We start from the raw sequence: 25,296 nt of genomic DNA on the forward strand, positions 1-25,296 counted from the left end.
AGATGTTCCTGACAGTTTCTATTTCAGATATTCTGCCTGCTGTCCTCAGAGCACTTTTCCTTGTGTGTGTGTGTTACATGCACACATGCACACATGCACATGCACACAGAAGCCAGATCCGGATGTTGGGTGTCCACCTGTATTATTCTCCATGTTATTGCCTTGATAAGGTGTGTCACTGAACTGAAAACTCACCGACCGCTTCTGCGAAGCTGGCTGACCAGAGAGCGCTCAAGATGTGCCTATCTCTCTGTTCCTGAAATGCTGTGGTTGGAGAGATGCACAGCCATGCTGGCTTCTCGTGTGGGTGATGGATTCGAATTCAGGTTCTCATGTTTACCCGCCCCGCCCCCAGCATCTTTCCGGCTCCAGAGTGTTTGTCTTGACAAGTCATGCTTCTTAGTCTGGAAAGTAACAGTTTCTCCCTTGAGAGGAGGAAGCATGGTCGAGCATGCTGGGTTCTCTACCACAAAGACTAGATGGAGTTCTCATGGGCCATGGGCCGCATGTGGAGAGGCCTGTGAAGTATTGGGTTTGGTGTGTAGTTGACAGCTACTTATTACTTTGAAAATTCACCTTTTATTCCTGGCTTGTGGTCAGCGCCTCTCTCTCTCTCTCTCTCTCTCTCTCTCTCTCTCTCTCTCTGTCTCTCTCTCTGTATTGCATGTACACATCTTTGTGGGTGTGTGCACATGGCATGTAGGTGCATGTGCATGTCTGTGTGCATATGTGTGGAGACCGGAGTCCCACATTCCTCTACTGTGCTCCACCTTGGCTTTCTGAGCCTGGATCTCTCACTGTACTGCAGCTCACCAGTTCGGCTGAACTGGCTGCCAGTGGACTCCCCGGATCCTCCTGTGTCCGGCCTGCAGTACTGGATTTATAGGCGGGCTCTGCCACGCCCAGCTGTTATGTAGGTGGGTCTGGGGACCCGTCCTCACATTTGAGCAGCCAGCACTTACTGACTACTCTCCCCTGTCGCAGAGCCACCCTGGAGTTTGACCTCTATTCTGAGATGAGTTGAGCTATTAAATGTTTCCTTTTGTGACTAGAGGATGACAGTGGGTAGGAGTTGGCCTGGGTGTCTTGAAATGTTGTCCCTGGACACCAGGCCTCCTTTTGTTCTGTTCCTCTTCCATGCAGTCCCTTTGACAATCTCTTTCTAGACTTCGCCATGAGTTTATTTTGATGAGAATTGTTAGCTTGTGATGAGAACGGGATGCAAATATAGATGGGAGAGCTTATGATGGAAAAGGTGGAATTTCTGTACAAAACCAAATATTGTTATTTTGTTATTATTATATATATTGTTGTTATTGTTATGTATCTCTACAATTTTGGTTTGTAAGGGGTTTGTGTATTTCTAAAATAAAATATAAATTCTTATGTTGGTTTTAAAATAAATAAATATATAATTATTATCGTATATACTGATTCTATAAAAATAATGTTTTAGTTATTAAAGATATTGGATATAAGTTTTATCTATATGTATTTAAATTTCATTAAGGATATCACTCTTAAGTAAAATGGGCAATTATCATTAATTAGTAATTTACTTTAAACCTTCCACCTTGAGATGATGCTTACCTAATTGTTATGGTTTTTTCCCCTAATGCTGGGGATTGAACCTAGGGCCTTATGTCTGCAAGGACAGTGCTCTAGCTCGAAGCCATAGCCTAGGTCTTGTATGTCATGTTTTTAAATGGTACAAAATGATTTTTGTTCAACCTATGAGCAAAGTACTTGTTATTGATGAATCTGCCTCCCCCCCCCTTTAAAAAAAACATATGTGCACTGGGCAGTGGTAGCGCACACCTTTAATCCCAGCACTCGGGAGGCAGAGGCAGGAGGACTACTGTGAGTTCAAGGCCAGCCTGATTCTACAAAGTGAATACTTTGTACAAACTTCTACAAAGTTCTAGGACAGCCAGGGTTAAACAGTGAAACCCTGTATCAAGAAAAAAAAAAGAGTATTTGTGAACCATTAAAATACAGGTCATCTTCTCTTACTTTCCCAACAGCCAATGAGCACTGCCCTTCCTCCAATCATTGAATGCAGTGTTGACTAATCTTTGGGTTTCCCAGAGCTCTTCTATGGCTCAGCCTTGCTAGGGCCAAGTCCCAGGCTCCCTGTGCACTGTGGAGAATACTGGCTTCATTAGATTACAACACACTGAATTCTCAGTGTGAGGGACCCAGAAGATAGTCTAGTAGTTATCTGTCTCTTATCTCTGTGTTGGCCTGGGCTGTGAGCCTTGACATTGGTTGTCCTGCCCACTGACTCTTGTTCTGCTGGTTCTCATTTACAGGCTCAAAGTCAAAGGACCTCCCAGTGTTCCTCGAAGGGACTATGCATTAGGTAAGAGCATTTCTGAAATGCGTTAACTGGCTTTTGTCTAATGCCCCTACTTATTTCTTGGAGAAGGAAATAAGTTGTACTTACTTGAAAACAAAGGATGCTCAACCTGATTTTAAGAACGACCATATCAATGAGGCCTTTGACTGCTGTGCTCAGTGAAAATGTACTCCACCTATCCATCTACCTATCCATCCACCCATCTATCCATCTACCTACCCATCCACCCATCTATCCATCTACCTATCCACCTATTTGTCACACACATCCCAAGTTCTGGCACATACAAGGAATTAAGTAGAAGTGCTATACTTACAAATGAAATATAGTTTATACTGCTGCAAAATTGATAGCCACAAAGAGAGGACAGATGATGTTAGAAAGGTCTACAATTTCATGTAGTAGGGAAGCAAAGTTCTGTGTAGTGCATGTGGGGACTAATCTATCCTGCATAAAACTATTTAAGAAACCAGAGAGATAGCTCAGTTGGTAAAGTGCTTGATATGCAAGCATGAAGACCTAATTTTGACCCCCAGAAACTATACAAAAAGCTGGCCATGAGCCGGGCCATGGTGGCACATGCCTTTAATCCTAGCACTCAGGAGGCAGAGCCAGGTGGGTCTCTCTGTAAGCTCAAAGTCAGCCTGGTCTACAGAGTGAGTTCTAGGACAGCCAAGTCTATACAGAGAAACCCTGTTTTGTTTTGAGAACAAAACAAAATACCTGTGCATGGTAACATTCACTTGTAGTCCCAGTGGTGGGGAGATGGAGACTGGCCAATCCCTGGGTCTTCTTGGGTAACCATTCCCAGGGAGAGACTCTGTCAAAAGAGGGGGAAGAATCCCAACGAACGGCACTCAAAATCAATCTCTGAGCTCCACATATACTTGCACATACACAGCTCCATTTCAACTAGAATCAACTTTGGCCACAAAAAGATTAATCATGAGATCGGTAGATTTATAGCAATGGTAATCAAAGTCAAATACTCAACACCTTTGTCTAGAATAGACAGAACCCCACACTGCCACGCATTCAGCAAGTTCAGACAGAGGGCCATGGGATTCCTGTGCAGCACTCAGGAATCTAAGAAATAGGGATCTTGTCCAGGAATTTAAAAATCTACCTAATTCATAAGTCAAGGAAACTTGTTCCCAAGCATAGAAGTGTGAACAAATTGTCCTTCTCTCCAAAGATAGATAAAGGGAACAGCCTGACCTTTTCAGTATCCAAACAGGGATGATGGGAAAATCACAGGAAGATTGGATCCTTTTATTTAAGAGGAGTACTAGAGGTGATTCAGTCCAATATCCAGTCTGGACTTCCCTCCACCCCCACCAGTGGTACCCTCACAAATGAGGCCACCTTCCATGATGGTTTCCAAAGCCTATCTGATTCCCAAGGGATGGGCAGCCCTGACTGGATGCAGGGCCCTCTATGTCTCCTAATGGTCACTCAGTACAGGCTTTGCTGTCTCAAAGACATCAAAGCAGACAATGCAGAAATGATGTCACTTCGACTGTTTATTCTATAAAACAAACATCTCCAGGTGCCTCAGCTTTGACCCACCCAACAAATATGCCACAAGTGTGTGGCACTGGGTAAAGGGCCTGTCGTACAAACGTGAGGACCTGAGTTTAGATCCCCAGAAACCACATCAGGCTGATTGCCTTAGCAGCCTGAAATCCCAGCTCCTGTGGCAGGGTAGGAGACAGAAACAGGGGAATTCCCAGAAGTTTGTGGGCCAACTAGCTTAGCATACACAGAAATGATCAAGAGACCCCGTCTCAAACAAGGCGAGGCCAAGAATGACGTCCAAGATTGTCCTTACACACATCTGCGTTCATGCACATGAAAATACACATTTTAAAAATAATTTCCCAAACATGACGGCTGCTGTAAAATATAGGAAGAAACGGGCAGTGTGCAGTAGCAAAGAATCACGGTAGGTGGGGGACAACTTAGGTAGTCTGAGAAGGTCCCTCTGAGAAGGTGACATCCGATTCAAGTGCTAGGGGACAAATGTGCAAGCATATCTGTTCCCTGGGGATGAATAGCAGCATTGGAAATGATAGACTCAGATGCTGTACCTCTGAGTCAGGTCTCAGAAACCTAGTCAACTACAAGAGGGACTCTCTCCTCACTGCGGCTTGCTCACCCTTCCCCATGGCCTCCTCCTTCTCTGTTTTCTTCTTTGGTGAAAGGCAGAAAACACCCGCCATATTTCCATCCTTTTGCCTAAGCCGCATGCCATGGGGTTCATTGTCAATTCCTGCTCTTCCTTGTCCTCTGCAGGAGGAACGAGTCTTTCTCTAAATCCCTCTGATTCCAGCCTTCAAGTATCTTTTCTGCCTGTTGCCATGGATACAGCTCAGCCCCTTCATCATCTCTTGTCCTTGGACAGAGCTTCTAAGTGGCCCTCAACCCCTCATTCCATTTCTAACTCTCACCCTCCCTCGGAGCAGTGAGCCCTAACACAACTCTCTTCATCTCCCGGCCCCGCTGTGTAGTCACAGGTCACGGGGTCTAGGGACAAGGTCCTCTCACATCTAGCCCTAACTGGCCATGTGACTATGAACATCGCCCTTCATTTCATCCTTGTCATTGGAGGAATGGAGATCAGTAAGATTTTGGACCCAGGGTCCTGATGCTGCAGCAAGCCACTCTGACATTTCTTGGCTTTAGGAATGCGTGTCTTCCCATCTGCTGGATCCCCAAAAGCCTTCTCTGACCGCAAACACCTGACCTCTTTCTGAAATGCTCCATTTAGTCTTCTCTTACACAGTGCTGGGGCTCAAAGTCAGGGGTCTCATATATTGTAGGCAAGTACTCGACCACCAAACTACAGCCCTAACCCCTCCTTTAGCCTTGATAGCAGTATAATAGCATCTCTTAGAACACAGGAGTGTGGCTTGCTCCATGGTCTGACCCCTAGTACAGTGACAGCAGTCAGCTGGGAGCTTGTTAGACATACATAACCTCAGCCTTGCCACACAGTTGCTGAGTCAGAATTAGCACGAATTCCCACATATTAAAGTGAAACAAACCTGCTTTAAACCTGATCCACCCTAGTTCCCGATCTTAGAAATCAGTCCTGTGCACTTGGCCAACAAACAGGGCCTGCTCCCACTCCTGCTCTCCCTCTCACTCTTTGGAAGCTATCCTTTCGGCAAAACTAGCATCAACACTTGTAGTTGTGTCCTTCCTTGTCCTGCCCTCCCCCACCCCTAGCTGCTCATGTCCCAGGGACATTTCCAGCTGCTCCTCTGCGTCTCGGGGTTCCCATGCAACTGTCTGCACAGACTCAGAAATTAGCCCCGAAGCTCCTCAATGAGGGAGTGTCCAAGGAACTCACAGGTTACATAAAGAGACAGAGACAGGCAGACAGACAGACACATAGACAGACATAGTGGGGCGGATTTGTCTTAGTTCTGCAGATGAAGAGCACTTCCAAGGGAAGGGCCTCAGGTTTTAGGGGTCACTGCAGAAACCCTCAGGTCATTCCACAAACCCCCGAGGGATCAGATCTGGACAAGGCTTCTGTACTCACCCTCTGCCCCTCATCTTCAGGGACTCTCAGGAGACACCATCACCCACCCACAGAGGTGTTTGCCTAGTACTAACCCTGTCCCCACTGATGTCATGCAGAGAGAGGCCTGACCAATTGTGAAAAAGTAGAAGTTCCCTAAAAGAATGAAACTAGTGTTTCCCTGTGATCCAGCAACCGTACCACAGGGTGAATGGCCAAAGAGAAGGCAATCATATACCAAAGAAACATCTGTGCTCCTGTGTTCACTGCTGAGCCAAGGCAGGGAATCAGCCTGAGTCTCCATGCTGATGAATGGATAAGGGATGTGTGGTGCCCACAGAGAATGCAATACTATTCAGTCGTTATAAGGATGGAATCTGGTCATTTGTAACCTGGGTGGAACTGGAAGGTCACTATGCCGAGTGAAGTAAGCCAGACACAGAAAGACACGTCCAGCACATTCTCATGCTGTCTGTGAAAGCTCTCAGGGCAGCTCTCCCAGAACCGAACAGACCCGAGACACCGACCACCAGGGTAGTGGTTACCTGAAGCTGACAAGGGTGTGGTGGGGAAGGCTGGGTAACGGGTCCAGTGGGAGCATGAAATTCCAGGGTGCTATCTCACAGATGACTAGAGAGAACAATGTACAACTAGTTCCAATAGCTAAAGAGAGATACCAAAAGTCCCATGCGAAGAGATAGGGGTGTTTACCCTGCCTTAAACAGGATGCAATGGATATGTGTATTGAAATACTGAAACACCACACATTAACCTATTGAGCTGGATACTTTTTATGTTTTCATGTATCAATTAAAATAACTTTTATTTAAAAAGGTAATTCATTTGGGGACTAGTGAGATGACCCAGTGGATACAAGCGCTCGCTGTGAAAAACAAAAGAACCTGAATTCAAATCCTGGATATTCACCTAAAGGCTGCGTATAGCTGTGTGTGTCTGACCAGCCTGCCTATTGAAACAGTGAGCAACTGAGAGACCCTGTCTTAGCAACCAGGGTGAAGATGAATACCTAATGGCTGCCTCTGGCATCCACATGTGTGCATAGGCATACATACCCTAATAGGCAGCAATTAAATAATACTATATGTTTAAAAGGAAGGAAGGAGAGGACCATAGGGAGAAAGGCGCTCGGTCCACCCTGCCACAGAAGACCAGAGCCTACACAGCCACCCTTAGTCCCCGGAGAAATGAGCTCTGACACTCCCTGTGCACTGTCCCGCTGTCCTGAGTGGAGCCGGCATCCCTTGCTGCTCCATGTCTCTGCTTGCCTTCCCCCTGGTGGAATGGGCAGAACTGCCATAGAAAGGGTGGGCACTGTATTCAGTGTTGGGTTCCACACGGAACCAAGAATACAGAAACACGACTTGGGCTCACGGTGTTTTTAAAACTTGGAAAGTACTGGGAGACCATTCAGTCTAAGCTTTCAAAATAAGTAGAGCCAGAGGGGCAAAAGACTGTTCAAAGTTACACAGCAAGGCCATGACTCAGCCTAGATATGGGCCCCATGACAACCCTGTGGAAGGCTGAATGCACAGCAGGCAGAGGGAGCTCTGGAGGCATTCAGTGATGAGACTAAAAGCCCCTCTCCAAGTCAGTTCTCCCTAGCCCCTTCCTCAGGCACCGCTCTAAACCCTGACCCTGCGAATTTCCAGCGCTGCTCTCTGGGGTTTTTGTCAACTTGACACAAGCTAGAATTACTGGGAAGAAGGAGCATGTATTAAGGAATTGCCTCTATCACAGTGGACTATGAGCATGGCTGGGCGTCATTGTTTTGATTAATGATTGATGTAGGAGGGATCAGGCTACTGGAGAGAGAGAGAGAGAGAGAGAGAGAGAGAGAGAGAGAGAGGGAGAGAGAGAGAGAGAGAGAATAATGAGAATAAGGTAGTGTAGAGGTAGCAAAGAGAGTGGAGATCTGAGGTGCAAGGGGCCAGGATAGGGGCTTGGAAATGTATAACAAGTACTTGTGAGTAGGGATTGTAGGAGCCTGTAAGCCAGCATGGGCTTTGATACACAGCCACAAGTGCACGTTCTTGGAGAGCCAAAGGTAAGGGAAATGACTCCTTTTGGCAAATGAGAACCAGTTTCACAAGTTCTTGAGGAATGCTGGCTTGTAACCACCAGAAATCCTCCTGTTGTTTAGTTTGAGCTGAGCCTAGACTCAATTTGGACTGAGTTAGTGGGCCTGCCCCTTAGGGGGGAATGGGGTACTACCCCTTAGACCTGATAGTCATGGAGATTATTTAAGAAAAAAAAAGGCAAGTATAATATTCCGGTAATGTCCCTCGACAAAGGCGGACAGGCCTAGATAAGGGGCCCCCCGCTGCTCTGCTCCTGCCGGGCTTCTCTTTATGCCTTGAGATTTAAGCTTTCTGAGGAGATCAAAAGCAAATAACAATATGACTGCAATTACCTTCAAGGCCACATAAATGCACCAGAAGACTCACAGGAGACAGGCAGCATTGGTGCCTGGGGTGAGCTAGAGCTGACCAGCTGAATGCATGCTTTTTGCTCTATGTCCCTCTTCTGTTACAGATAGCCCTACCGACGAAGAGGAGAGGTGGTCAGATGACTTTGTAAGTATCTGCTCCTGGGGTCTGGGTGTGTGTGTGGGGGGGTGCCAACCTCCTGGGGAGACCTCCCAAATTGTTTGTTTTCAAATGCTGATGGCTAGCTGAACATCACAGGGAGAGGAACAAGGAAGGACTGAAAAGCAGGTGGCAGTGACCTCACTGGTGGCTGACTTGACCAAAAAAACATCAGCCGAGCTTGCTATGTCACAGAATGAAAAACAGGAAGCTAGCCGTAGCGACACTGGCCAGAGATACATCAGAAGGAACTGTCAATCTTCTCCTTGTGGCTCCGCAGTCCGCACCTGTTGGGAGCTGAGTCTTGCTGACTAGGTATACTAAAGTTTTCTTCAGCACCCTTGTGTCTTTCCACAATGTTAGCACGCTCTGACCTGATGTGTCAGGGATCCTACATAGGCCACACCTCCACCTCACACATAAGGAAACAGAGGTCGCAAGGACAGAACTGGCGCTGCTACTGTCCCTCGAGGGAATGAGGACCCACGATGCCAGTGCCCAGAATCAAATCTGTGTTCACCACCTGGAGTGGATGTGGTCTTTGACGACAGCAGTTCCTCCTCCTTTAACCGCAGAAAAAGAAAAGAAAAATAAGGGGAAGGGTGACCTCACTGTAGATCACTTGGGCATAAAGTTCCTCCGAGAACCCAGTGTAGCGGAAACCAGTGTCAAGACTGCGCCCCCTGCTGGCGGCGGCGCAAGATCACATCTGAGGTAAAGGAGGGGAAAAAAGGACAGCTGGCGGAATTAAGAATTTGAAAGAGAGCGAGGATGGATATATGTGAGGGTTTGGAGGGAGGAAAGGGGGAGGGGAAATAGTGTAATTATAAGAAGTAATTTTTAAAAGGAGAGTGTAGAACGAAGAACACAAAACAACAACAAAAAACAAACAAGAAAAAAAGAAAAAAGAAAAGAAAACCAGACTTTGGAAGCACCCCAAAGTCAAACAGCCAAGATGAATAAAGATTGGGTAAATGCCCCTGGCCATTATTTTTACTTTAGTAGGTTTCCACTTCAGATAGTATGAAATACAGGCTTGTTCCTAAAGCCTTTAGATCAGACAAAGGAACCCCTTTAGAACATCGGAAGTGAAATGAGACAAGGGTCCCGTCTCTGCCCTGGAGAGTCCTGTGAGGCTCCTGTGTAGTGGTGGTGGAGCTGTGTGGAGTGGGTGGATGCGAACAGTCTCCCCCGACCTCAGCTTCCTGTCTTCCGCCTCAGGAACCACTCCCGCCTCTTAAGGCAGGAACTGGACACCTGGCAGCATCTGCAGGGATACCAAGCATGGTGTTTATCATGGTGTTTATATTTGCAGGACAGTGACTATGAAAATCCAGACGAACATTCCGACTCTGAGATGTACGTGATGCCCGCGGAGGAGACGGGCGACGATTCATATGAGCCACCACCTGTTGAGCAGCAGACAAGGGTGGTCCATCCAGCCCTGCCCTTCACCAGGGGCGAGTACGTAGGTGAGGCCAATGTGGACGCTGGACCACGGGGAGAGGAGATGGGCAAACCTAGCTGCTGCCTGAGGGTCCCCTGCCCTTCTCTATTCTCACTTCCAAGCAGCAGCCCAGGAGCTGGCAGGTCTAGGGGCACAATGTTATGGCTTTTTCATTTTATGAGGAGCGTTTTTTTGTTTGTTTGTTTGTCTTTTCTCCCAGATTGGGAGCACTGAACAGGTTCCCTGTACTGATAAAGAAGTGTACCCTGGTCAGGCAGTGGTGGAGCACACATTTAATCCCAGAACTCGGGAGGCAGAGGCAGGTGAATCCCTGGGAGTTTGAGGCCAGCCTGGTCTACAAGAGCTAGTTCCAGGACAGCTAGGACTGTTACACAGGGAAACCCTGTCTCGAAAAACCAAAAAAAAAAAAAAAAAAAAAAAAAAAAAAAAGGTGTACCCTAAGAACTGCTCTCCCTCACTTATGTAGCTTCATGGAAAATCAACCTCTCTCCTGGGAACTCCTTCATCCAAGACTCTGAAACTTCTGAGAAGCACAAACAGAATAACAGTGTTCTTCAATGACCTGAGTGTCCACTAAAGTCCCCTCTACCCTGGTGCCAGACTGCTTTATACGCAGGCAAGGCCGCTTATTCTTGCTATGTTCTATAGGTTACAGGGCGATGTTTTAGACCCATGGCTTCTTAGCCCTGTCAGTCTTGAGGAAGAAGGATACAGCTTCACTGTGTGGAGGAAGGAGAGACGCAGGGAGCGAGCTAACTGTGCCACGGTTATGTAAGTGGCTCACAGCTGGGCCTCTCAGCTTCCACACTGGCACGCCCCAAATCCTGCCCTGTTCATTCCCTGATGGATGTGGCCAGTGACTTTGCTCACTTAGTGTGATGATCCCGAGAGGGAAGAGGCTGTGGTAGGTGCACAGGGCAAGCCAGAAGCCACAATTCAGTTCTTCAAAGCCTACCTTCTGTGCTTTGCTACTTCTCGTGGGTTTAAGCATCACATTCAGAATTCTATATAAACTCCAAGAGCTACAAATAAAACTGGCAATGACAGGCTCCGCAAAGCAGATGCTCTGGTGTCTGAGCACAGTAAACGTGACCTTGGCCACATACCTCCGATGAATGCTGAAAGCAAGAATGGGCCACCAAGAAAAGCCGCAGTGTCAGGGCATGGCAGGCAAGGTAATGTCCCAGGAGGAAGCAGGAAACCGAGCAGCCTGCTGTAAGTTGGTGTGTTGAAGGATGCCAGGGCATCCCTATACTACCAACTTCTGAAAATATGTCAGTCCAATCAGAACTCAGCTCACAGCTGTTTTCCTTAGTCCTAGGATAGCTCGAAGGTGGATAGCGTGATCTTCTGTTTTAAAAGGAGCAAGGGAGGGCCCGAGAAACTGTAACTGGTCCAAACAGGCGCAGTTAGTTGATGGCAGAGCAGAAAGAACCCAGATCCGTCTGGCTTCAGAGGCTGGGCTCTTAGATACCTGCTGAAAAGACAGTCCTGAACAAAGCAGGGGTCACCTGGATTCTCCAGGAGTAAGGAAAGGAATTCTTTGGAATAACTTGGGGATCCCGAGGAACTTAAAAAACCCATCACAATAGGCTTTATCCAGAAGTCCAGAGTTAGGTCCAGAATGGGGTCACTTTTAAAGTCCCAAAGAAGGTTTTAGTGTGTAAATACAAGTGAGAACCACATTCCTTGCTTCCCCATGCTACTTCCTCCCATTGGGCTTAGCAGAATGTTGAACTCTCAGTTCTCTGGGGCCTGTAGGCTTTTATCACTCCCCCGGGAATGTGGTCCTAAGGACCTTCTGCTAGTTAGCATCTCGGTAAACAGACAGATGGGCAGACGTGGGAGCTTCAGTCTACTTGTCCTGTTCACTTGGTTTCTTTAAGGACACCACACTGTAGTCACATACATGCCTTTGGCTGTGTGTTTCCTAGATCCCCACGGTATCCATCCAACTAAGGACCTAAAGCCTCTTTTGTGTTGTTTTATGTTTGTTCAAGATAATCGATCCAGCCAGCGGCATTCTCCACCCTTCAGCAAGTCACTCCCCAGCAAGCCTAGCTGGCCTCCAACGAAAACGAGGCTGACCTCCACTCTGCCATCTCCCACCTCCCTCCAGAAGCCTCAGATTCCCCCCAAGCCCAAAGACCTCCTTGAGGATGAGGTAAAGTAAGCCTACTCAAAGGGCTGCCCAAAAGGGGAGCTGGAGGGGCCAGAACAGTAGGCCTGAAGCAGCCTCCCTTCCTCCAAGCCCTACTCTCTTGCTGTCCATCAAACCCCTCAAGGTGACACTGGCTTTCTCTCAAACTGGCAATATGACCCACTTTAATCATCACAGCTTTCCAAGAAGCGTGATGTTGTCCTGGATCTGCGCCTCTCCTACAGCCCCCACCCTGCCTCTCTTGAGCTCTTGCTCCTCTGCCTCTCAACTTTCAGGGCTCTTGCTCCCCCCACCCTTCCCCCGCTCTGAGGGGGCGGGAATTCAGAGACTCACCTCATCAGCTTCAGTGCCTGCCTCTTGAGAGTCTTTCTCCTCTTGAAAGTAACCCAGTGAACTAGCCCGCCTGTGTGATGATGCTGCCTGCACCTAGTGGCCCTGACTCCCACGGCCTTTGCATTTTAAAGAGAAAGACAGCCCTGGGGGGGGGGGCACAGCCATTAAGACACTCCCACAGGAGAACCCTAAAGACAGCGCTGAGCCAGCACCAGACAGAATCTTACTGAAGCTGCTCTAAGAAATCACTTGTTTTGAGATGCCTGCAGGTGATAGAAGCTCTGGCTTGGGAACCTGTTGAGAAATGGCCTTTATTTGCATCTTAATATAATTTCCATCAGGAGACAGAAAAGAAAGCCTTTTAATGCACAGTGGAGACAACTTCTAGGTTTAAGTCCCTTCTGATCCTGTCAGCTTTATGATTTTGGGCTAGCTGCCCAACATCTCTGAGACTGTGTTTTTTCCTCCCTTACTATCTTTATATTTATTTAATAAGTATATAGATAGATAGAGATATAAATATATTTTTTACACTCACACATACACACACACACACACACACACACACACACACACACACACACACTGTTTTCCTATCAGATTTGGGGAGTGGTGGTCTCTCAATACGCAGTCTGTCTGTCAGTCAGAGAGGTGATCCTGTCTCTTTAAGGAGGGCATAGGTGGCAGGGAGTAGGAGAGCAGAGAGGAAGAGGGTAAGGAACCAGGAAGACTCTCCGTGAATTTACACACAGAAGCAAAGGGATACCATGGGCTGTGACAGGGTCTCCATTTCTCTGATGAGGTGGGAGGGAACTGAGGGAGGAGAGGCAGAGTTCCCCACACAGTGTCCTGCAGAAGTGGCTCAAGGAAACCCGCAGCAGTGGGAAAGAAGCGTAGAGGAGGCTGTGCTCTCCAAGGAGCAGATGGGAGGATGAGATTTTCAAAAGGTTACAGCCAAAGCCAGGGGCTAAGTGATAGTTCAGTTGGCGAAGCATTTGCCTTGCAAGGAGAAAGGCCAGAGTTCAGTTCCCACAGAACCCACATTAAAAAGCCAGGGCTAGTGAGGCTTACCTGTAATCCCAACGCTGTGAACCAGCCGATTCCTCGGGCTGACTGGCTGGCCAGTCTAACTTAATTAGTGAATGAGTCCCAAACCAATGAGAGACCCTGTCAAACAAAGAAACCCAGTCTGAAAAAAAAAAGATAAAAGTAAATAAAATTAAATTTAAAAAATCAAACAAATAAAGCCCACAAAGTGATCAGCACTGAAAGAATGATACCTGAGACTTTCCTCTGTGTTCCTATACCTGCACACACATGTGCCCCTGCACCTGCCCACACATGTGTCCCTGCACCTGCACACACATGTGTCCCTGCACCTGCCCACACATGTGTCCCTGCACCTGCACACACATGTGCCCCTGCACCTGCACACACATGTGTCCCTGCACCTGCCCACACATGTGTCCCTGCACCTGCACACACATGTGTCCTTGCACCTGCCCACACATGTGTCCCTGCACCTGCACACACATGTGTCCCTGCACCTGCACACACATGTGCCCCTGTACCTGCGCTCATGTGTGCTCCTGTATCTGCACACAAAGGACTGAGGATGTGGCTCAGTTGGTAGAGTGGTTTTCTGGCATGAACAAATCACTTGTCTCCACTTCCCGCACCACATGTATGTGGTGACAGAGACTAGTAGTCTCAGCATTCAGGAGGGTCAGGGTTCAGGTCATTCTTGCCTGCAGAATGAATTCGGGACCAGGCTAGGCTACATGTGACCCTGTCTCAGGAGAAAAAAAAAAGAATTCACAAAAAAAGGAAAAGAAAAGATGAAACCAGTATGTGTACACACATACACACACACACACACACACACACACACACACACACCAACTTTTTCTTTTTCTAGTATTTAAAACCTTATACATCCCCCAAACATTGTTTTTATTTTGTTTTGATTATTGTTGCTTTGGGTTTTTTTTTGTTTTTTTATTGGGTTTTTGTTTTATTTTACTGAGACAAGGTCTCTCTATGTAGCACTGGCTGTCCTATAACTCACTATGTAGACCAGGCTGACACCACAGTTATGGTTTTATAGATTGTGTATGAGATGATGAAGTTTCTATGAAAACATCACAGTGATCCCAGTGGTCTCTTTAAGGTACAGATTGTATGGGTCTCCATCATACTCTTGTTTTGGCAGGTAGTTCCTTCTAACTATAGAACTGCAGAACTGGAAATGCACATCGCACATATACTTTCCTTGATAAATGCAATTTGTTGGGATTGGATCAAGTCTTTTCTGTCATCGCTCTTTTGGAATAAAACTGTCTTAGTTCCATAAATTTCGGAAATAGCATTACTCTAAATAGATTGGATTCTAGACAGTATAGATAGGCTGGCTCCTACTGGAGGTGAAGAAGAGATGAGAAACAACAACTATCTGGAAAGAGAGAAGAGCTCAAAGGGAGGATGGAGAGGGTGGAAGGGTGGGTTGCAGGAGGCACATGGGTGGCTTCTGGGTACTTGAGTTCTCGGCACTCAGATGGGGCTCAAATCCTGTCTGTTGCCTTGTGCAAGCTATGTGTTTTCTCTGTACCTCAGAATTGGAGGGGGTACCCAACTGACTAAGGCTGTAGAGATGGCTGAGTGACGGGATGGGGTTTTGTTGTTGTTTTGTTTGTTTTGCTTTGTTTTGTTTTGGAGGGAGTTATTTGGTTTTGTTTTTTTCTTCTTTGGGTACCTTTTTTGTCAGTCTATCAGGCCAGATTAGAAAAATCATTTTTAAGACCTGGGTAGCTCATTTGTGTTTTATCTGTATAAAATCTCTATCTGTCTGTCTGTCTATCTATCTATCTATCTATCTTCTATCTATGTATCTATGTATCTATGTATCTATCTATCTTTCTATCTCTGTCTCTCTCCCTCATTGTGGTCAACTGGTTGTTGACAAAGACCAAGAAAATACAGTAAGAAGTAACTGATTTTGAAAAAAAGTAATAGTGCTAGGAAAACTTTATATCCACATGTAAAATGAGGGAATTGAACCCTAGCTCATGTCATACACAATATTAACCAGAAGCAGACCATAGACCTAAATGTAAGCTAGGAAACTATTGGGCTATTAGAAGGAAGAAAGCATAAGTAGAAATCTATATGACCTTGGGTTAGTCAATGCTTATTTTTTAGTAATATGAAGACACAAACAGCAGAGATAAAAGATACACAAAGGGGACTTTAAATTTAGATCTTTGTGCCAGAAGTGACGCATCAAGGAAGCATAATCAAGGCCCAATACGCATGCCTGTAATACCAACACTGGGAGCAGAAGCAAGAGCACTTCAGTCAATGCTAGTCTATGCACATAGTGAGGCTCAAAATTGGAGAAAAAAAATGCAAGTCATGCATCTTACAGAGGACTTTTATCTAGGACATACAAGGAGCTAATATACCATAGCAATAGGAAGGTAAACAGCCCAATTAAAAGTGGGAAAGGATATTGAGAGCAAAAATATGCATATGGACAATGGGCCTAAGCAGTAACCACCAGAGGAATATAGATCCAGACGACAAGACACACCTAAAGTTATGTTCGGTATTTGAGAATATTAGAGATTAAAGAACCCAAAATTTGCTGAACACTGATATAGTGGTGTGAATGAGAAAGGCCCCCACAGTCTCCAGTATTTGAGTACTTGGTCCCCAGTTGGTAGCACTGTTTGGTGAGGTTCGGGAGGTGTGGCCTTGCTGGAGAAAGGATGTCACTGGGATGGTCTTTGTGTTTCTATAATCTCACCCCCACATCCAGCTAAGGCTCTGTTTCACACTTGTGGTTAAAGATGTGGGCTCTCAGCTGCCATGCCTTCTGTTTGCTATGATGCCTTCCTATCCTCATGGATGCTTATCTCTCTGGAACCCTGAGCCCAATCAATTCTTCCTTCTATAAGCTGCATCTGCTCCTGATGGTTCATCACAGAAAATACAGCTGCTACGATCCATTTCACTTAAGGGGCTTCAGTGGCCGCGGACTTAGCATTCATGGAACAGAGTCTGGTAGAAAAGTCCCCGTAGATCCAACAGATAGCTAAATGCCAAAAGACACCCCATGGTAAACTTCACCTTGTGCAATTTTATACTATGTGAGTTACAGCCCATAAAAGCTTTCATAAAGGGGGCTGGAGAGATGGCTCAGAGGTTAAGAGCATTGCCTGCTCTTCCGAAGGTCCTGAGTTCAATTCCCGGCAACCACGTGGTGGCTCACAACCATCTGTGATGAGGTCTGGTGCCCTCTTCTGGCCTGCAGGCACACAGGCAGAAAGAATATTGTATACATAATAAATAAATAAATAAATAAATAAATAAATAAATAAAATAATAATAAAGCTTTCATAAAAACGAAAGCCTCTTTCTCCCACAGTTAACTGTGAGCGCACAGCAAACATTCTCGTAGCTCGTTTCTGTGTTACTTTTAGGCTGATTATGTGGTCCCTGTGGAGGACAACGACGAAAACTATATCCATCCCCGAGAAAGCAGCCCGCTGCCTACTGAGAAAGGTAAGCACGTGTTTGGAGTTTGGAGAGCTCCTAGCAGTGAGCCCACACCAGGCTGCTCAGCAGCAAGCACTGAGGAGATCAGAACTGACAGCTCCTCCTCTGGAACCACCCACCCTTTGGCTCTGGGAGCATCTGGTTCAGAGCCCTTTCTCCTCTTTCCACGGTCAAGGTTTTAGACTCTGGCTATGAAAGCCCTGGGGCTACCTACTCTCTTCAGCTGCCTTTTTCACGCAGAATGGTCCTCAAAACCGAGCGCTCACAGGCTTGCGAGCGCTCACAGGCTTGCAAGCCCCAGGGTGGATTGGAAACAGTGCACCACGAGCAAGTCTATGGCGGAATTGATAAGTGAGAGCCGTGGACTCTGCACCCTGGCTCTTTCGTTCCACATGTCTCAGGCCTATGGGGGCTTTGTCTGTGAATCTTGCCAGGGATCAGAAATGCTGTCATAAACACGTGTCTCAGATCAGACATGGAAACGGCACCCTCCAGAAATAGTGACTTTGGAAAATACAGTTCCATACAGGAGACAGCGCCTCTTGGACGACACTTTCTGTCTAACAAACTGGACCAGAGAGGACTGTCCTCAAGAATGCTGGCTTTGGTTTGTTTGTTTCTAATAGCAGCACTCTCCTGTACTCCCAAAGCCACCCAGTGCACAAAACAATACCTACATGTCCCTCCTCCGCTCAGACCATCTCAAAAGCCAAGTGAATTTGTGTGTGGAAGGGAAGGACGAGTGATTAATTTGGCACCACCGTGTTTAGCTTTAATATCCTTTTGATTAAAGCAAAACAGAGCCAAACTCTCTTTTGTCTCCCACTCTGCCAGACAGGTGGCATTCTGATCTGTTTCAGCAGATTGTTTTATTTCTTTCCTTTCATCGCTAATATATCCAACCCAGAGCTTCCCCTTTGGATGGTTTCTGGGATTAATAAGAGTCACAGAATCTTTGCGGATCCTTTCTGGTTTGACTGATCTTCTTTCCTCCTACGAGAACTTTCCTCAGTAAAGCAAGCCTGTAATTATTCCATGTGTGCATATTTGTGTGTTTCAGCTCCCATGGTGAATAGATCAACCAAGCCAAACAGCTCGTCAAAGCCAATGTCACTTCCGGGGAATGTCACAGGTAAAGTATATGCGCGATTGGTTTGGTTTTACAACCGTTCCAAAAGAGATATACAGCTAAGAGCACACGTGACCAATCACCTGTGTCCCCAAGTTCCCTGTAAAGGGGAACCAAGTCTCCGTCTCGTCCATGCCCACAGGCTTTCTGCCACTACCCACTAGATTCCAAAACCATCTCCCTACACATGATGGGCAAAAATATCCCCATGTGGTGTCAACTATCTCTGAGTTGGGATCAACTTCTAGTCATATGAGAACTACCAGTTTATAGAAACCAAACAACTCAGTCCATATGGACTTGTCTCCCAGTGAACATTTGGAGAGAGTAAAATGGCTGTCCGGTCTGTAGCTTTTATCAAGAAAGGATAGATAGAATCTGTATTTCTGAGCTTTTTCTAAGTTGGTTTCATTTACAATTCTGCACCCTGCCCCAGGGAAAAAAAAAAAAACCTTGAAATTTATAAATCTCCATAAATGTGCGAGCTGAATTTCACACTAGTGCAGCCTATATTAGTGTGGAATGGCTGGGTGGAGTCTTTTGTGTGCATGTGTCAGAGTATGGGATGCTGCATAGTCTGATAATAGCAGAAAATAGCAGTCTCCAAGAATGCTTGCAAAGAGACGGAGCTCTGGGGCTTCCATGGCTGATGTGGGGGTAGGGTGGTGTTAATGGAACAAATGTTAGCTATAAAGCTGAAGTAGAGTTATGTAGGAAAATCTCCATATAGGAGCAGAACACACTGAGGACCTGTAAATGAATGTCTTAGCTGAGAAAGCAGCAATTGACACCCAAGCTGCACCTTTAAAACAAACACTTCTAAATTTCTGCTCAGGACAGATAGAGACGGAAGCTGGTTATCCCATTTTACTTTTATGCTTCGGGTACATCACCCATCACACCTCTCCCTTAGAATGTCCAAATCAAGAGCTGAACACGCTCAGAAAGTGAGGTGGGTTCCTGGTATCCCACTGCCAGGGTCGTCCCACTGATGTGCGTCTTGGTCTGGCTGCACTCTGAGGGAGCATAGAAGGGCCCAGCGGTGAATAGAGGGGTCTGTCTCCATTCTCCTTCCCTCCACGGTCACAGAAATACCCTCCTTCCGAGAGAGGCAGCCATGACTCTGACCTGCACAGCAAGCCTCCAAAGAACGATACAGACATCTGATCAGAGAGAAATGCTGTCTGGGTCCACCGCTCACGTGGTCTTGCCTCTTGCCCTCTTGGAGTCTCTGTCTGTTTCACTTGGTGTTCGTGAGGTGTAGGTGGCACCTTTGCAGTGCCTAGCACTAATAACCATCCTGTTGGCTAATCCTTTATATGTAGTAGAAAGGGGGCCGCTTGTTGGTTCCTGATCACTTAGCTCTGAAATAATCACACAGAAAGTATATTAATTAAATCACTGCTTGGCCCATTAGCTCTAGCTTCTCATTGGCTAACTCTTACATATTAATTTAACCCATTTCTATTAATCTGTGTATCGCCACGTGGCTGTGGCTTACTGGCTAAAGTTCTGGTGTCTGTCTCTGGGAGGGGGGGCTACATGGCATCTCTCTTGCTCTGCCCTCCTTTCTCCCAGCATTCAGTTTAGTTTTCCCCACATACCTAACTTCTGCCCCACTATAGGTCCAAAGCAGTTTCTTTATTCATTAATGGTATTCACAGCCTACAGAGGGAAATCCCACATCACTTATGAGCTATGAATATTATATAGAACATTCACCCATCTTAGTATAAAAATACTGATGTCTATGAGTCGTGATGTTTATAGTGATACATTATGTAATCATTGCCCCAGCTCACTTTTAGATTCCACACCCACCCAGCCAAACTCCCTTATGTCCGTTTTTATATAGTCAGTGCTATTCCCACTCCCGGCTCCAGGCAACCACTTGTCTTCATCCGTCGCTGTAAACCTGCTTTTGCTGACATTTCATAGAGACAGGATCACTCACGAGGCGGCCCTGAACATCTGGCTCTTTTCCCTCACTATAAAATTTTTAGCTATCAGAAACTTTTGCCCGTTTCCCACATTCTGGATGTGTTTGACTGATTCTTTAAAATATCGTATTTATCCTGTTTTCTGATCATAAAAAGTGAATTTAATAAGATGAGAGTGTCCCCACTTCACAGAGCACCCGAGACAATGTTTTTTAAGAGGTCTCCCAGCTAGTTTGATAACAGAAAAATAACTAGAATGCTGTCTTCCTAATGCAAGACTATGGTGGATTTTTTTAAAAAAAATATATTTGTCAGGGGACAGGGCATGTTCATATCTTGGTCTGAGGACAACTTTGTAAATTCGGTTCTCTTCTTACACCATATAGGTTTTGGTGATTAAACTTGGGTCCTCAGCCTTGGTGGCCAGCACTTTCATCTGTTGAGCCCGCTCACTGGCCTGAGAGCACACAGGCTTGCACCAGCACCACGCCCTGGTAGCTCAGAGCATGCCTGGAAGGCCCTCCTGTCTGTTGGCTAAAAGCTATGAGGAGGAAAGAGAAGGGGAGATGTTAGTGTGCTGGTCAGGGACATGGAGGAAAGGATAGCTCAGCAGAGAAAGCAGGCAGTGGGTCTAACAAGGTTGGGGTCGGAGTGGGGTCTGACTTAGACCTTTTACCTGCCTCCTGTTTTCTCAGACATGGTTGCCTCCTCTGCCCTGAGTTCTTCTATCTGAATGTGAGTGGCTAGCCTATTTGCACAGTATCAACCTTAAAGTTCAGTTTTAATAGCAGTTAGGTGACCACAGTGGGACTCACACACCATGGTTGGATGACATTTCTCTTTATTTTCACGCCACATGTACAGCTTATTGTATGCGAGGGGACACAGTGGCAAAACTGCCGACAAGACTGCTCTGATATTAGGGGGAAGGTTTATACAGTGAGTAAAAGAGAGAAAATATCCAGAGACACTGGGAAGAGTCCAGAGCAGGGCAAGAGGGGCAGGGAACAGGGTAAGCAGTCGAGAATAGCGGAAACAGCAGAAGAGAGCAGAGTGCAGCCTGCAGGAGAATGAAGAGCAAGAGAATGCTATGGGATCATGCTCTTGCTGTGGGATCATGCTCTTGCACACTGTAAAGATTTGTCACTCATACTGGTATGAATTTGCAATGTGGGGAGTGGCCTAGCAGCTGCTCTCACTTGGCAGTGACTGAGTAGACATTCTCTGATGTCTGTGAGGAGCAGACACCGTGCTGAGGTGTGCTATGCGTGAACTGGCAGATCGGGCACACCAGGAAGGGTGGGCTGAGCCCACACGTCTCTAGACACCTTTGCTGAGCATACCTGTACAGTGTACTCAGGGCAAGTGGTATTTTCTTGACTCCCTCTCAAAGGCACTTCTGTGTTTTCACTGGGCTATCAGAACCAGGGTCCCTGACCTTGCCCTTGAGTCTAATGAACAGGTCTTCCAGAAGCATTAGAGTGGCATTCTGACCTACAGCCTGTGTGAGTTTATACACTGGCATTTTTTCTTTCCTCTTGTGTGTGTGATGTGTCTGTGTATGTGGTATGTGTGATATGTGTGTGAGTATGTGTATGTGTGTTTGTGTGATGTGTATGTATGTGTGTGAGTGTGATGTGCTTGTGATGTGTATGTGTGTGTGAGTGTATGTCAGTATGTGTGTATGTGTGATGTGTTTATGTGTGTGTATGTGTGGAGTATGGTATGTGTGATGTTTGTGTATGTGTGATGTATGTGTGATGTGTATGTGTGTGTGTTTGATGTGTGTGTGATTTATGTGCATGTGTGATGTGTGGTGTATGTGTGATGTGTGTGTGATGTGTGCATACATGTGATGTGTGGTGCGTGTGATGCATGATGTGTGGTGTGTGTGTGATGTGTGTCTGATGTATGTGTATGTGTGATGTGTGTGTGATGTGTGGTATGTGTATGATGTATCTATATGTGTGATATGTTGTATGTATGTGATGTCTGTATAAGTATGATGTGTGTATACGTATGTGGTGCATGTGTATGTGTGTGTGGAGGCCCGAGACTGGCATTGGTAATCATCCTCTCTCACTCTTCCACCTTGTTCAGTGAGGGTCTTCCAATCAGACTTAGAATTCATCAATTGGTTAGTCTTGCTCCTAGATTTCTGAGTTTTGTTCCAAGACTGGCATTACAAGCAAACTGCCATGCCCACTTGGCACTTACATGAGCTCTGGGGATCTGACTCTTGTCTTCACATTTGTGTGGCAAGTGCTTCACTACTGAATTATCGCCCGCCCTGTGCTGGGGTCTCAAATATCTCATCATCTATGCCCATTCCTTTGCTCTTCCCTCCCCACACCCGGCTTCAATGTCACTGGATAAAGGCCTTTCGCTTAAAGTGGCACAAAGCCTGTGTGTCTCAGAAATGCTAGCCTCCCTAATCCGGCCATTCCTGAAGGTAGGCCCAGTGACCGACACATGTATGTTTTGTGCAGGTCGAAACAGTGGGGTCTGGGACTCCAAGTCATCTCTGCCTGCTGCGCCATCCCCACTGCCACGAGCTGGGTGAGTACTGACTGAGGACAGTGCATGTGTGATGTGTGTGTGATGTGTTGTACAAGACCTGGGTATGCGGGATGGTGGGGCCCTGCTGCCCTGAGCACTCCTGTTAGTTCTCCATACCTATGGACCAGAGGAACTGCCACTAAAAATGGAAGTGAGGACTCTTGCCTTACACAGAGTCAGTTTTAGCTAAAATGTGAGTTCATTGGCTCACAGTGATTTGCAGGGTACCCCAGCTTTCAGCACCCAAAAGCTCTGAGATCTCCATTCAAGTTCAATCTGTACTTTCTGTTCCCTAATTTCATTTGCAAGTAGTGCATGGCCTATAAAAGTGGGCCTGGCCTCGGAACTTGCTCTAGGCCCTCGTACGCCTGAACATGCGCTAGGGTGTTTTCTGTGACAAAGCTGACGGGATCTCAGATGGCTTTGGAAACTGCTGGGTGAGCATTATGTCACCATCATATTAATTACTTTTCTATTGCTGTGATAGGACATCAGGACCAAGGCAACTTGTAGAAGAAAGTATTTAATCTGGGCTTAGGCTCGTATGGTTTGAGGCCATGATGACACGGTGAAGGAAGGGCTGAGAACTTATGTCTCGATCCACAACCATGAGGCAGGGAGGAGAGAGACTGGAAATGGCACAAGGTTTTTGTAGTTGTTGTTGGAGTCTTTGGGTGTGGGGGGGTCAGTTCGAGACACAATTTTTCTGTGTAGCCCTGGAACTTGCTCTTCAGATCAGCTGGTCTCGAATTCAGAGATCCACTTGCCTCTGCCTCCTGAGTGCTGGAAGTAAAGGCATGTGCTACCACCACCGACTGGCAGCACAAATCTTTTGAGACCTCAAAGCCTGTCCCCAGTGGCATGCCTTCTCTAACAAGGCCACATCTCCTAACTCTCTTAAACAGTTCCACATAATGAGAACCAAGCATTCAGATATATAAGCTTGTGGGGACATTCTTATTCAAATCACTATAGACTCCATACAATTACGCTGGCTCAGCAGGTCGTTAAAGAAGTTCGCTTATGAGCTGGGAAGTTGGCTCAGTGGTTAAGAGCAGGCAACACTCTTTCAGAGGACTGAGTCTGATTCCCAGAATGAATGCCAGAAGACTTACAACAACCTGTGACTTCAGCTCCAGGGAGTCAGACAAATCTGACCCACACGGCACTTATCCAAATACCACACACACACACACACACACACACACACGTACTCTCTCTCTCTATATATATATACACACACATATATATATATACACACACACATATATATGCATTCACACACATGCACCCACTCACACACATCACACACACATGCACACACACAAATTTTAATAAAATAGATCCTTTTAAAGCACAGTTATATATGTATAAAACAGGATTTCATGGTTGCAATCTTGATTGCACACCAAATAAGTCTTAGTTCTATGGGTTATTAACCATAACTGCCCTGTTCTCTTGACTTCACTTTGAGCAGTTCCTTAGTCTTTCTAAACCTGTTTTCTGATATCTAAAATGTGACAATAACCAAAAAAAATTGAGACAGTGTCTCCCTAAGTAGTCCTGGCTGGCCTGGAATGTGCTAAGTAGGTCAGGCTGGCTGCCTGCCTCTGCCTCCCACATGCTACCACACACAGCTTCTTGTGGGTTTTCAGCTTTGTCTGAGACAGGGTTCTACTACATAATATACACTCGGAGTGATCATTTAGATGGTTGAAGTGATCTGTGGGGAGTTTAACCTAGCTCCAGACTCCGACAGACACTGGATTGTTAGTACTCTTCCCCTGTACTTGCACTCTCAGACCAAACATGAGGGGGTATAGCGGGGAGGAAGAGAGAAGAGAGTGGGGTACTGAATCAAAGAAGGGAAAAGAATTAAAAATAAGCTCCAACAAGGAGCATAAAGCCTGAGGAAAGTAAGTCCAGGCTCTACTAAAGCTCTCAGCTACTGCTCCAGCACCTGCTGACATGCCACCATGCTCCCTGTCATACTGATAACAGACTGAACCCCTGAAACTGTAAGCAAGCCCTCAGGCAAATGCTTTCCTTTGTAAGAATTGCCTTGGTCATGGTTTCTCTTCACACCAATAGAGTTCTGGCTAAGACAGTTAACCCTTCTCCATCTGCTGGGAGGACCATCACAAGTCCTCCAGCCATCCCTGTCTGTCCTTCAAGAGCGCTCTCCTACCCACTGTTTTCCCTTTCAGGGTTTAGGTCTAAGAAGGTGGTAGCTCTGCTTCATCTTCCCTGTGTTTTAACAAGGCTGATCTTTTATTCCCCAGGAAGAAAACAGCTACACCCCTGAAGACGGTAAGTTGATTCTGCACTTGAAAGTGTGTCCCATTTCCTGCAGTATCTATTGTGAGCCTCCTACTTAAAGTAAGCAGGGCATCCAGCTGTGCTTAACACTGCAGGCTTAACAACTGGAGCTGCTGCAGACAACCCAAGGAACTTCTGAGGCTCAGAGAGCTGGGAAGGTGCTACCCCTGGTGAGCTGGTCCTTGCTGGATCTGTTAGCCTTTCTGAATGTGTGCAGCAGATAACAGAAGATGTTGTCCACACCTCGGTCACTGCAGGAAGCCTCTGTCCACTTCCTGCCTTGCGGACCTCAGAGCATCTAGTAGACCACTATGTTATCAGATAAATCATCACAGG

General features: G+C 46.4%; 1 protein-coding gene across 1 annotated transcript in view; it reads left to right on the forward strand.

Annotated features, from left to right (window-relative positions):
* The window catches only part of Blnk (B cell linker), a 65,405-nt gene that overhangs the window by 23,009 nt on the left and 17,100 nt on the right, over positions 1-25,296 (forward strand). The window contains exons 3-10 of the mRNA XM_087907891.1: positions 2,313-2,362; positions 8,442-8,482; positions 9,810-9,966; positions 11,963-12,126; positions 16,938-17,019; positions 18,074-18,145; positions 22,572-22,641; positions 24,924-24,951. Coding sequence (XP_087764017.1) covers positions 2,313-2,362; positions 8,442-8,482; positions 9,810-9,966; positions 11,963-12,126; positions 16,938-17,019; positions 18,074-18,145; positions 22,572-22,641; positions 24,924-24,951 — 664 coding nt within the window. The remainder of the gene's footprint in view (positions 1-2,312; positions 2,363-8,441; positions 8,483-9,809; positions 9,967-11,962; positions 12,127-16,937; positions 17,020-18,073; positions 18,146-22,571; positions 22,642-24,923; positions 24,952-25,296) is intronic.

Source organism: Myodes glareolus, chromosome 7, assembly GCF_982192425.1.
Source record: "Myodes glareolus chromosome 7, mMyoGla1.1, whole genome shotgun sequence".
Classification (NCBI taxonomy): Eukaryota; Metazoa; Chordata; class Mammalia; order Rodentia; family Cricetidae; genus Myodes; species Myodes glareolus.